Source organism: Pimephales promelas, chromosome 14 (genome assembly GCF_988280905.1).
Source record: "Pimephales promelas chromosome 14, fPimPro1.hap1.1, whole genome shotgun sequence".
In the NCBI taxonomy this organism is placed as follows: domain Eukaryota; kingdom Metazoa; phylum Chordata; class Actinopteri; order Cypriniformes; family Leuciscidae; genus Pimephales; species Pimephales promelas.
The window spans coordinates 8,926,184-8,939,660 of record NC_142782.1 but is presented as its reverse complement, the minus strand read 5'-3'; the positions used below and the strand labels follow the sequence as shown (position 1 = coordinate 8,939,660).

Below are 13,477 nucleotides of genomic sequence, written 5' to 3'. Positions count from 1 at the left end.
ACAACAAAATGTTCATTTGAACTGTAGGACTAGGTCAAATTCTGCGCAAAAATATATAGGCTATATATCGACGAATTTTCAGATATTTGTTTGATTTTTTTTGCCCCTTTAAACATTTAAAATATTTGACAAATGAATATGGAAAAAAAAAAAGATTTTTACTGGTTTTCTGAGGCCAAATTAGAACCTGGAAATTATATTTTCCCCACGCAGTGCTGAATGAGAAGAGCCGTAATCACAGCCTACAGAAAGGGGATTTATAGATGATTTATAAGATATAATAAATGTGTCTGATAAAATGTGTCTGAAAAAATAATATAAAATAACGAGGCATTAATTGTTTATTAATAAATTATTGTTTTCTAAATCAGTTTCTCCTAAAAACAAATCTCCATCCCCGGATGCACCTTTAGAGAGAAATACATAATTAGCTAAGCTACATAATTACATAGTCAGAAGATATTGGCTTTTGATTCGAATTTGTTCGTTTTAAATTGGACATTTAAAGCTTTAGTCTACTCAGACTTTAAATGTCAAATTTAAAACGAGCAAATTCGAATGCGGCTGTTTCAGTTCTCGCGCTTCAGTTCACGGAAATCATGAAGCGCGCCTGTTTGTTAAAGCACAACGTTTTCTTGTTATTGTGAGTTTATGCAAATAAATGTATTTGCGAATAATGTATTATTATTTTCTGTATGACCAGAAATGAAAGAGTATTTTAAGTGGTTTCCACTGAAAGAACTACAATGAAACTGCAAGTGTTCACATGGGGCGTCTCGCAGCCTCCACACTAAGCACACACACTGGATATGCGTCAAAATATTGTGTTTATTTGTGCTTTGCTCCTTTTTTGGATAAAAGCGTCTTCTACATATGCAGCCTATAAAATGTTACAATAATGATAATTATTATTATTATTATTTGCGGACACGGACGTGTTGCCAATGTGCGTATTTTCAATTGGCAATTTCAGTTTGAAGGGTGATGGAAACGCGCCTACTTTAACTGCTCTTAACTTACCACTGCGTTTTATTTCTATAAATTAATTTTGTTTAAAGGTGTTAAAAATTAACTCTGTATCTCGAGGTTGCGGCGCGCACACTATAAGTTAACCGAGTATTAACCGAAAGGGTCTCGGTTAGCGGTTAATGAAAAACTTGAAAACGTGCAGCCCTAGTTTGCAGGTATTTGTTCGTCCTTTCTTTGTTGATGACGAACACAAACTTTCTTCTAAGAGCAACAGAGTCGCGCGATGGCACGAGCGTCATCACTAAAGACACACCCTTTACGGCATTGGTCCTGGCTTTTGTTCACACAGCGCGCGTTCCGGGACTGATTACGGCAATGTTACTAGGTCCCCAACCTGGGATCAATCCCAGAAGCAATCCCAGGTCGTGTTTGCGTTCACACAGAAGGCGTTCTGGCAATTTGCCGGCAATTTCCTGGGATTAACTCGCTGTGTGAAAGGGGCTTTAGAGACGTCGGATTCAGCGGCCAAGAGTTGCGTCACACAGTAAAGAACTTATCTGAAGCATAAAACTATTAACTATTGAGTAAACTATTCTCTCTAAAAAAACTTTTATAGTAGAATATTTTTGATATGCTATGTTTAAAACCAATTTTTTTTTTTCATTTGAACTTAGTATCTCAACTTTACATTCTCAGATTCCATCAAATGTGTATGAATAAACATTCTATGATGGTTTAGGTGACTTAAGTAATTCTTTTTTTTTTTTTTTTTTTTTTTACAAAACCAGAATGTCTTGTCAAGATGTTCAATAATTTTGATTGGAAACATATATTTCATTTTTTTCTTAGTGAAACAAAAAGATTTAGTGAATAAAAAAAAAAGACCAAACCAACAAATCAACAGCAAACAAGTTTTGCTTATTATGCTTATTACGTAAAAATCGTAATTTTGCGTCATAATAACCAGGAAGTCACATTCATTAAAAAGTGTAGAGACTACAAACATTAGCTCATTATTATTCAAGCATGTGGGTTGAATTCACTTGCAGACTAAAATCAATATCAGCCATCTTATTTGGAAGCTAAGCTAACAAGCGCTGTAGAGCTAGGAAGTATGATAATGATGGAAGAAACTAAACATCAAGGGCGTAGATTACGCGGGGGACGCGGGGGACGTGTCCCCCCCACATTTTATAAAATGTAAATTTGTCCCCCACACTTTTTCATAGGGGAAGTGTTCACGACATGTTGAGGTTTTCGCGAGCCAATGTGTATTTATAGATACAGATTTAAAATTCAAAGAGAAAAGATCGCCTATCTACTGTATCTACACGTGACTTTCACGTTCCCATGGTAATCAGTCACTCGCGCTCGTGCATCACCACACGCCCGTGCTCGCACCCGCACTGAATCCATCGTCGAAGGTCGAAAGGAATTCAAAACGCCGAAAAACACTTCACACTTTTTTTCGCAAAAAAGTCAAGGACTGTAAGTTGTAATGTGGTATCCGAATTTGGTTGCTCATTGTCATTGATGAATAACTTTGCCTAATTTTCTGCCATTATCTAACTTATTTGCTTGAATCATGCAGTGTTGTACTTGTAACATGTGTACATGATGTTTACCATATAATAAGGTAACACTTTACAATTTGATTAAAAAAGTTTGTAGACAAACGTTAAGTTTTTTTTAAAAAGCCTACCAGAAAGTTTGAAGAAGTTTTAAAAGCATGAAGTTTGAATGTTTTCAATATGAAAGACAGTTTTGGTTAAGTAAAACAGACAGACAGACAGACAGACAGACAGACAGACAGACAGACAGACAGATAGATAGATAGATAGAGAGACAGACAGATAGACAGATAGATAGATAGATAGATAGATAGATAGATAACTAATGAAACCTTATTGTAAAGTGTTACCATTCAATATAAATGCAGTATGCAATTGTAAAAAAAAAAGGTATAATGCTTGACATTCTGTCCCCCTCACTTTTGAAATGATTGCTACGCCCCTGCTAAACATGATATGAAAGAAGAGGATTTTAAAATTCTGCTGCTCAAATCTGATGTTCGTGGCTATCTTTACGAGCCGCAGTATAGTGAAGAGCAGCTGAGGGTGATGGAGGAACCGGAGGCGGCAGCCTGTCGCGGTCGAAGAGCCCGGACTGGCTCGAGCTTGGCGGACTGCTGGTGCATGTCCGTCTGCTGCAGAGAATTTCAACGATGGCAATTTCTCCTGAACGAAATCTCTGAATCAGACGAGCATGTTTGTGTTGTGATGTGAACCATCCTAGTTTCGCCTGACTGAACATCCAGGTATCATGCAGTAATTCACCATATTGAAATAAAAACAAACAAGGAGTAATTCACTAATGAGTATGCCAATGTAACGTTAACGGGGATTTGTTGTTGTGGGAAGAAGAAGGCGGGAACCAGCGAACATTTAAACATTTTAATAGTAAAATGAACAAATACAAAACGAAAGTATAAGCCAGGAGCCCCTCATTGACGACTGCTGTAACGTTACACACAGAAACAAAACACAACATAAAATCAGGCCTGTTTCTCTCTCAATCTGCCGTCATCGCTCCTCCGTGAGAGACGAGAGACCGGCGTGCGTCTCACAGGAGTCATTCATTATCATCACTCACACCACCGGCCTCGCGCCGTCCTCTTACAGTACGTCCCTCACCCTCGATTGTCCTGCTCGCCTCAGCCAACTAACTCGAAATTTTATGTGAAATGAATTTTAAACTCTGGTGACAGCTAACATTAGCCTTGTAGACGGAAGAGTGATTTCTCTGTTTGCACTGTTCCGGATTAGTGGGTGTTTCGGAGTAGCAGAGCTGTGCATTATGGTGCATTGTGGGAGTTGTTAAAAATGTACAAACACATACTTTGAAGACCATAATTAAGGTATTTAAGAAACAATAAGACGTAATATGAAAAATTGTTGTTTATTACACATCTGCAGATAGAGACAGACTGATCATTCACTGTAGCTGCTACAGCATTTGCGGCAGATCAGAAACGACCATAGCGGCGTATTTGTAATGATTAGACACAGCTTCCACCGTTGAATATATCACTGTCCTTCGTGTCAAATATATATTTCGAATTAATAATTGTTCCTAGATTAACAAAACCTGCAGCTCTCGTTGACTGAAATCCTATTGTAAACCTAATCCTCTGATCATTCGGACTTGTTGTTTCCAGCCATTTCGGCGCGTGACATACGTCACTCACGACCACACGTTAGCGATTGGCTATGGCAGATCGTGAGTGACTTTGGGCAGATCCAATAGATTTGAACTTTAGTAGTGAACCCGCCTACAAGGAAGGAAACGTTTCTCAATGGAGCGGTTCCAGACTCTATGTGAAAATGAAATGTACTAGAGTCTGGTTGAACCAGGCTAGGTCAAGAGGGCACCAAATTCAAAAATTCTTCTACATTTCGACTACATATATCAGGGGTCTCAAACTCAAATTAACTGGGGCCGCTGGAGATAGAGTCTGGGTGAGGCTGGGCCGCATCAAGTATTCCAAAAAAGAAAAAAAAAAGAATGTATTTAAGTATTCCAAAAATGGAGCACAACTGATCCAATCTTCTCAATCTTTATTATTAACGTTTCTTCTGAACTGTTCCTCTGAATTTAAACATTCCTTTCTGTACATGATTGGTTCTTTATGAGCTGTCCTTCTGACAGTTGAAGTTAATTTTACAAACTTTCTTTGTCTTTTTCTTATACACAACATCTTTGTGATGATAGTCATTTTTGCTTTTTATTTTCTTTACAGTATAGACCATTTCACAAGATGTAAACAACACTGGTCCAGAAGCAGTTCCTGTTTCAGTTTTTTAACACTACATAAAAGCTGGGATAAAATACAACCAACAGAACATTTAAAACTGAATCAAAAACTTAAACAAACATCTTTAAGATGTTTTCTTTACATATGAAATAAAGAAAACAGTTACAAACTGAAACAGGAAGTGTTTCTGGACCAGTGTTGTTTACATCTTGTGAAATGGTCTATACAACCCCAGACAGCAAACTGACATTGAATCAACGTGGAAACGACGTCTCTCATGACATTGAAACAACGTTGATTTTGCTCATCGAATTAACGTTGAACCAACGTCAGACGCGGCATTCTTCAAAGCTAAATGAAAATCGAAAATTGGTTTGCTTTCATAACGTTGAAACAACGCGTTGATTTCAAGTTGATTTTCCGTTAGTTTTGAAAGAATGACGCGTCTGACGTTGGTTCAACGTTAATTCGATGAGCAAAACAATGTCAGATCAACGTTTCGATGTCATGTTTCCACGTTGATTCAATGTCAGTTTGCTATCTGGGACACTATTATATTGAATGTTTTTTTTCCGAAAGGAAAAAGGCTATTATTATTGCCACAGCCCATATACAACCACAGATAACAATTATTTTATCGACGGGCAAAGTTTGCACAGACATGTAAGATTTTCCCATCTTCACCGACCTCATAAAACCTTTTTAAATGATCTTTCGACGTCTCCTCGCTCCTCGGTTCACAGCCACTAGAATGAAGTTCACTGTAACGTTCATCAGGCAGTAATACAGTAGGCTACGTTCAGTTCACGTTCGCCCAAAATATGAACGAGTTCAATGAACTATCGTTCATTGAACGCGTTCAGACACAACACATATTACAAGCTCAAAATGATTATTCTCACATTGTTTTAGAGCAGGGGTATCCAACACGTGGCTCGCGAGCTATCAGTAGCTGTGGCCTGATTTGGTGGTGGTAGCTCGCCTTGGGCCTGTTCACATATCGCGCTCACATATTTTGCACGCTCAAGTACGTTTCAAATGTAGGCGCGCATCAAGCCCCCAGCGCGCTCATAATTGAAGCGACGCGCTCATTTTTTCCAGGCGCAGTATATTTGTACTGTGGTTGTCTATGACAACTATTGACAACAAACCCACCGTAAGCTGTCACGAGACTATATATGGTAGCCCATAAGGGATAAAAATAATAATAATAAAAAAAACGCGGCAAACGCAACGACGGGCCGCACTAACATTAAACTTTAACATCAAGTAGGAGGCCACAAAATGGGCCGCGAATTTGAGACCTCTGACATATATGACTTTCAATCCACTTTCAGTAAAGATTAATGTTGAAATGGGAAGGAGCATTTCACCCATTTCAACATTAATCTTTATAGTCACTTCAACTAGGATGGTTCACATCACAACACAAACGTCCATGTGCTCGTCTGATTCAGACATTTCGTCCAGGAGAAATTGCCATTGTTGAAATTCTCTGCAGCAGACGGACTCTTATCCGTGTCAGTAGGCCGTAGCATGCAGCGAGAGCACATGCACAGCAGTCCGCCTCAGCTCGAGCCAGTCAGGGCTCTTTGACAGACAGGCAGCCCCCTCCTGCTCCTCCATGAGCTTCAGCTGCTCTTCACTATATTGCGGCTCGTAAAGATAGCCACGAACATCGGATTCGAGCAGCAGACTTTCAAAATCCTCTTCTTCCATATCATGTTTAGTTTCTTCTGTCATTGTCATACTTCCTATCTCCACAGCACTTGTTAGCTTAGCTTCCAAAAACAAGATGGCGGATATTGATTTCAGTTTCTGCAAGTGAAGTCCCACCCACTGATCTGTAATAGGCCTGTAGGCTGAGTGGGTCCCACCCCCTGGAATAATAATGAGCTAATGTTTGTAGTCGCTACACTTTTCAATGAAATGTGACCTCCTGCTTATTATGACGCAAAATGACGATTTTTACGGCATAATAATCAGGAAGTAAAACACTTAAATCCTTATTTCTCCCATCTCAGGGGAAATAAGGGAATAAACCAAATAAGGGAATTCCCAAATAAGGGAATAAACCATGACCATTCAAAAATATGACTGGGTTTCTAAAGATACAATGCTTAATGTAAATGGGTGAGTGTCCCTTTAAAGGGAGCAGCCAAATGTGAGCAATGTAAGGCCATATATGATTAAAAACTTAAATTCAGTTCCCTTTCAGTCGTTCACATTCAACGTCGACTGAATGGGATCACGCCAGGGAGTCTTACTACCTACTGGCGAAGGACGCAAAGCAGACACTCCCTCCAGCCGATGTGAGGGCCGGCTTCTATACTTCATTGTACTCTCTAGAGAGGTGTGTCATGTGGCACCGCAGCAGATGGCTTTGCTTGGGGTTAAAGAGAGTTTGGGGCACTGACATGGTAGTGATAGGAACGTCCGTTTCAGCTACCCATAGAAGGTGACGGCGGTTCCTTGCATAGGTCTTACTGTTAGACTGGATAATGTAGCTGTTGGGTTGGCGGACCTTTCCAGAAACCGTAACCAGTTTGTCAAACCTACAGGTCGTCTCCATCCATACTGTGTGCCCAAGCTCCAGAAATGAAAGGTGTCTGGCCAATTTGTCATGGCTGATCTTTCCTTTTTGTCTAACTGTGAACAAAGGAGCCCTGAACATCAGTCTTAACTCTCAGCATGACCTGGGATGGCACTAGGGTTGGGTTCCGAGACTCTGTGCCAATAGGGAACCGTTTCTGACGTAAACTTTAGTAACCAGACCGAATAAAAACGAAAATTTCGGTGCCTGATTTCAGGCCTGAGTCTCTGTGTTATGAGGCTCACACCTGCAAAGTCTCTCACTCTCTCCGCCGTGTGCGCACTATATGGTTTATTGGAGCACTGCCTGTTCTGCCTCACATGCACAATCTTGCTTGCTCGCTCTAGATTCCGGGAGATTTTAACTAATTTGCGGGTATCAGGGAGCCGTTATCAAGCGTTATTAAGCGTGCGGATAATCTGCTCTTCAGATTTCTCTGTAAAAAAATGAAGTTTGTTGGCAGTGCCAGGGGTTTGGCAGCGAACACAGCGTCTCGTTCCCTATTCAGAGAACATGGGTTATACCAGTAACCAGAGACGTTCTCTTTCATAGGTTTCAAAGCTCAAAGCTGCGTAGCTAAAGCCTAGTTCACACTACATGATTTTAAAATGTCGGGCTGAACTGTGCAGTTCACACTACATGACTTGCTCTCAGTGAAATCATGAGTGTTCAAGTTGTTTAGCTGTTCACACCACACAACACAACGTGATTGATCCACAACAGGAGGTAACTCACTACACGAGTTAACAACGCACTACATAGAGATACAACCACGATCGGATGATAAGAGCATATCATTTGTGACTCAATGAGAGCTGTTTCAGTACTATTGTACGGTCTAAATCCTGAAAATAATCAAACAAATAACGAGTTGACAACAACACGATTCTATCTGGTCTAGAAACCATGTTTTGGAACGAAAAACCACGCAATAAAACGAACCAGAAATGACGCGAAACTGCAGAGAAGAACACAACGCGCGAATATGGACGTCAGACAGAAACTAGTGCTGCACACTGTTTGCTCGACGATCTGCTCTGAGAAAAAAAAATGCAAAAAAGAAAAGAAAAAGTAAGATTTACCTGGTGTCCTCAACCCATGCGTTCCTATGATTGGCTGTACTCATGACATCACTGAGATTGAGTCGCGCGACTGCTCGAGATATCTAGCATGCTACATATTTTTCTGAGCTCGGTGACCTGTCTGCGAGGTGTCTGCGAGCTGTCTTTGGTGCGTTGTTGGCTCTTTCACACTAACGGATTGGCGAGCGTTAATCGTCCGCTAATCGCCCGCGATTTGCACGCGATAACACCCTGACTTGTCGGCGACTCAACGATTTGCAAATCGGGCTTAAATCGGGCTTAAAATCACGTAGTGTGAACTAGGCTTAAGACGCAGTGGGAGCGAAATACCAAACTCGCCAAGCTAAGCGCTGGGTAACTAGTACAATGACCAGATAACTTGCATGACTGGTTCAAGCAGACAAAACATGGGAACCTGTAGCCATGTCGATATTACATTTCCCTGGTAGTAATATATTAATCTCCAGTATTATTACATTGTTTGACACAATATTTTTTCTTTTGATATTATGTAAATGTGAATTTTTATTTTATATTGGTTTATTTATTATTATTACCATATGTTACTTGTATTTATTTTGTTTAAAGATTTAAGTTAATATTGTGTCTAGTTTGGCCCTGTAAATAAAAAGGTATTATTTTTTGACAAAGTGTGTGCGGTTTCGTTTTCTTAAGTATCGTTTCAAGAACCGTTTAAGCACCGGAACCGTTTAAAAAATACAGAGTAAGTACTGGTATCGGATAAAACCCAACCGATACCCAACCCTAGTCATGACTATCTTGGTCCTGTGTTATTTGAGACGTGCCCTTTTTCGAAAGCCTCCGTTCAATTTGTTACACAGAGATGCATTTCCAAATGCTCCGTCCCCAAGATTTGTCTGCAGCGTTCGACCTGAGACACATGTACTTCAGATCTCTATCATTCCACACCACAGGCCATCCTGTGTTCGTGCGTTCGAAAGGTGTGAATTATCAGTACAAAGTCCTAACCTTCAAGTACCCATAGCCAGTTGGGTCCTCAGGTCAACTGGGAAAGAGTAAACTAGTCCACGGACTGAGGATCTCTTTTCTAGTTTGGAGATGGATTCAGTCCACCGCATCTCTGGAAAAGAGGGTGTGGATGGTTAGTGCTGTATAGAAGTGAGAAAGGGTCCCACTGAAACTCTTCAGAGGCTCCTGGGGCATATGGTAGATGCAGCCGCTCGGCTTCCTCCATATGAAGACCGGTTCAGCACTGAGGGCATGCAGTAACGGAGGTCTGGGCGGCCCTCCAACTGCATTGGCATCCATTGCCTCGAGTTGATTGCAGTTCACCTTGCTACTCGACACCGCTACTCAGCGAATTTGTAGTGGTCTGAGGTTGCTTCATTCCACTTATTACTTCTGGCCTGCTCTATCATGCCACTGACGAGCGGTACAACTGTTTGGGACCACTTCGGGGCCGCACAAAAATGCATTGCCAGTGAGCCGCCTTGCACACAACTGTGCTAAAGCAGGGAGGAGATGGAGCAGGCCTAACTAGTTGCCCCTTATTGGCCCAAACAGACCTCTCCTCTTGACAGCACTTCCTGACTCTTTCCTCTGAGTACATTGTCAGGGATGGGGCATGATGGCACCTGCGTTTAGACCTTGGAGAGTTCCAGGTCTGGTTCTAAAAAGAATGGGATGCGGAGGTTCTGGTTACTACCGCTAGAATTTTTATGCTGTAGAGACCATCACTTCTGTGAGAGCACCCTCTCAAAATAAGGCACGCTCCCCCTTAGAAGTGTAACCTTTTTGTTGAATTGATTCTTCTCTCCCTGAGGAGATCCTGAAAGTGTTCGATCACTTCAGAGCTTCTTTCCTGCTAATGGATTGGAGTGAGGGCTGTCTCAAAATGTTGATTGCCTCTGTATTGACGCACATCATAATGCAGTGGATACAAATACGTGGGAAGCACGATTTATAGTCAGGTTCCTGAGGGGAGGAAGAGACTGAATCCGCCTCTTTAACCTTTTGGGACTTGGTGCTACTGGACTGCAGTACCTCACTTGAGCCACAGGCAGCGAGTTCAAAATTAGGGATGCACCGATCTGATACTCTGTCAACTTTATAATCGTCTGGTGTCATTTAAAGCCCTTTGAAGCTGCACTGAAACTCTCATTTGGACCTTGAACCGTTTGGTTCCCAATGAAGTCCATTATATGGAGAAAATCCTGGAATGTTTTCATCAAAAACCTTAATTTCTTTTCGACTGAGGAAAAAAAGACATGGACATCTTGGATGACATGGGGGTGGGTAAATTATCAGCAAAAGTTTTTTTTTAAAAGTGAAGAACTACTTTAATAATAAAAAAAAAAACTGCGCTGGTTTTGGATCGGTATCGGATCGGATTGATTCTGAAAAAAAAAAAAAAAGGTATCAGTGCATCCCTATTAAAAATCCTGTTACGCCTTCCCAGTGGTCCTGTGGAACAGGAGTGACTTCCCTGTACCATCTCCGCCTCAGTCGACTATGTCTCGGTTCCCTCCTTTAGGGAACGAGGGTTGCAAACGCAACGGAGACGTTCAGTTCATTTGTGGGAATCCCTTTAAACTGCCCACTTCATGGAATCAATGCAAAAGATGTTCACTTAAGTCCTTGCGTGGAATTTTTTATTAAAATGTTTTAGTGAAAATATGCAGTTGCACTCACAAGTTTGAATACTTGTTGCAGAATCTGTAAGCTGTTTTGTAATTTAAAAAATAATAATGGGGTCATACTTTTTATTTTATTTAGTACCACCATGAATAAGCCATTTTATGTAACATTTGTTTAAATATATTCCACAAGACCAAATAATAGCTGAAGTTACACAAACTATCCAATTCAAAAATTTACATTGCCTTGGTTTCTTTTATTATGATGTGCAGCTGCCTCGATGATCAATGATTGAGTCCTTGCTTTGCACTGAGTAGTGAAGTTGCCCACTATCTGAAGCCTGCATTGGCATTGATGATGAGATCCAGCTTTTCATACTTAGGACAATTGAGGGACTTTTACACAACTATTACAAAATGTGAACATTCATTCATGCATGTTCAAGCAGGCAACACTACATTATGATGTTAACTTTGAACATGATTATCTGTGTAAATTGTTATTATTTTGTCTTTTGAAATATATATCTCATCTTCCTCAAGGGAAGTAAGATGTCTGCATATGTGTCAATGATTAAAAATGCTGTGATTAAATGGTGGCCGATATATAATACTGCAAATCAGTCGACTACTAATTTGTACCCTATCACACATCTTACATCAAAAATTCTGGATCCACTCCTGAATCTACTTGACAACGTCAATTGGTGATTCCACAAAAAACCAAAATCATCTTATTAAGCCATTTCAGAGAAAATAAATAATGTGAGATTATCAATGAAGATCAATATCAATATATTATTTGCTTTAGCTGTGTCTTATTTGCTTGATATAAATTGTTTTAAAGAATGACACTGTATAAGATGCTCTGATTGCATGAATGCAAGAGGCTTGCCTTAGATTCTTGCGCAAGGAGGCTGGGTCATTAGCCAGTAGAGTGTTCACTAAGCCAAAAAGCTGCATGACCCTCTCGTCTTGCCGTAGATCTTCATGGCCCTTCAGCAGGAACATGAACTCATGACCGTTGCTACCTACAGTGTGCAGAGAACAGAGAAAGCTTTTGTTTCTCCATATCAAACTCAACTCCAACTTCTCATTTAAAACCAAGTTTATAGCATGTGTATGGAAAAAAAAAACCCTCATAAATTATGTCTCATGTATCTTTACTTTACTCTGCTTTCATTTTTGTTTTATTTTTGCATTGAAATGTATGTGAATATAAGTGCATTTTATATTAAACAGGCAGTTTTGAAAGATATGCTTGCTGTCAGACAAACTGACAGTATGGTTGGCCATTGCTCAGAGCAAGCCATGAGCCTAATGAGATGTAAAACTGTGTATTTGTGTCTTTTGTTCATTTTCTTTTCCCCTAGTATTAACCAAATTTACAGCCTATGCAAAACTGAATTTTTTTTTGGCTCTTACCCATGATGGTGAGTTTGCGTGGCCGCTGTTTGGAGGTGATAACCTGCAGTGAGGGAGCAATGGACTGGATACGTATTATTGGCTGATTGGGGTCATATGTTCCGGGCACAGCCAACTCCAGATCACGACACATAAGCAGTTTAGGTGAGACGTACTGAAGCTCTAGAGAGGTGAGCTGTGGACAAAGCAATATGCAAGAATGTTTAAACTTTTAACACTTTTATGAACAAACATAATTATATCCTGGCAGAAACAAGAGGTTAATTTTAAAAGTACACCACTTTTATACGATTTCACATCTGACATCTTATCAACAGCCAGATATACATGATATAATAAAATAAAAAATATATAAAGTCTGGTAAAAAAAAATAAATAAATAAAAAATAAAATCTGTCGTTATGAAAGCCACATTCTGAATATCCCTTTTTATTGTTCACCTGCTAGTGAATTTTTTTTAGTGAACGTCTCAAAACACCCAACCGCTTCATTATAGACTATGAAAACTATATCTCTCATGGTGTGTGTACAGGAGTAAAAAAGTTTTTATATGATTATGATTTATGATATCGCTGCTGGCTGATATAGATGATCTAATGATTATTCTGAGCACTACGTCATTAGAAAACAACTGTTGGCAGACCTGTGGCAGCTGTTTGGAGATCCTGCGGAACACGTGGTAGTACAGGTCCCAGGCCTGCGTCAGGTCCTTCACGTTTCCTGATCGCATGTACTTTCTGCACCAATCCTGCGCCTCCATCAGGTCTCGGCCATAAGCCTGAAACAACAGCCACAGTTATAAAATGATTCTGAAAAAAAAAAAAAAAGGTATCGGTGCATCCCTATTAAAAATCCTGTTACGCCTTCCCAGTGGTCCTGTGGAATAGCAGTGACTTCCCTGTACCATCTCCGCCTCAGTCGACTATGTCTCGACTATGTCTCGGTTCCCTCCTTTAGGGAACGAGGGTTGCAAGCG

At 40.2% G+C, this 13,477-nt stretch overlaps 1 protein-coding gene across 1 annotated transcript in view; it reads right to left on the bottom strand.

Annotated features, from left to right (window-relative positions):
- Positions 1-13,477, bottom strand: part of mtor (mechanistic target of rapamycin kinase) — a 277,311-nt gene that overhangs the window by 51,831 nt on the left and 212,003 nt on the right. The window contains exons 45-47 of the mRNA XM_039678643.2: positions 13,145-13,279; positions 12,502-12,676; positions 11,972-12,107 (exon numbers count right to left, since the gene is read on the bottom strand). Coding sequence (XP_039534577.1) covers positions 11,972-12,107; positions 12,502-12,676; positions 13,145-13,279 — 446 coding nt within the window. The remainder of the gene's footprint in view (positions 1-11,971; positions 12,108-12,501; positions 12,677-13,144; positions 13,280-13,477) is intronic.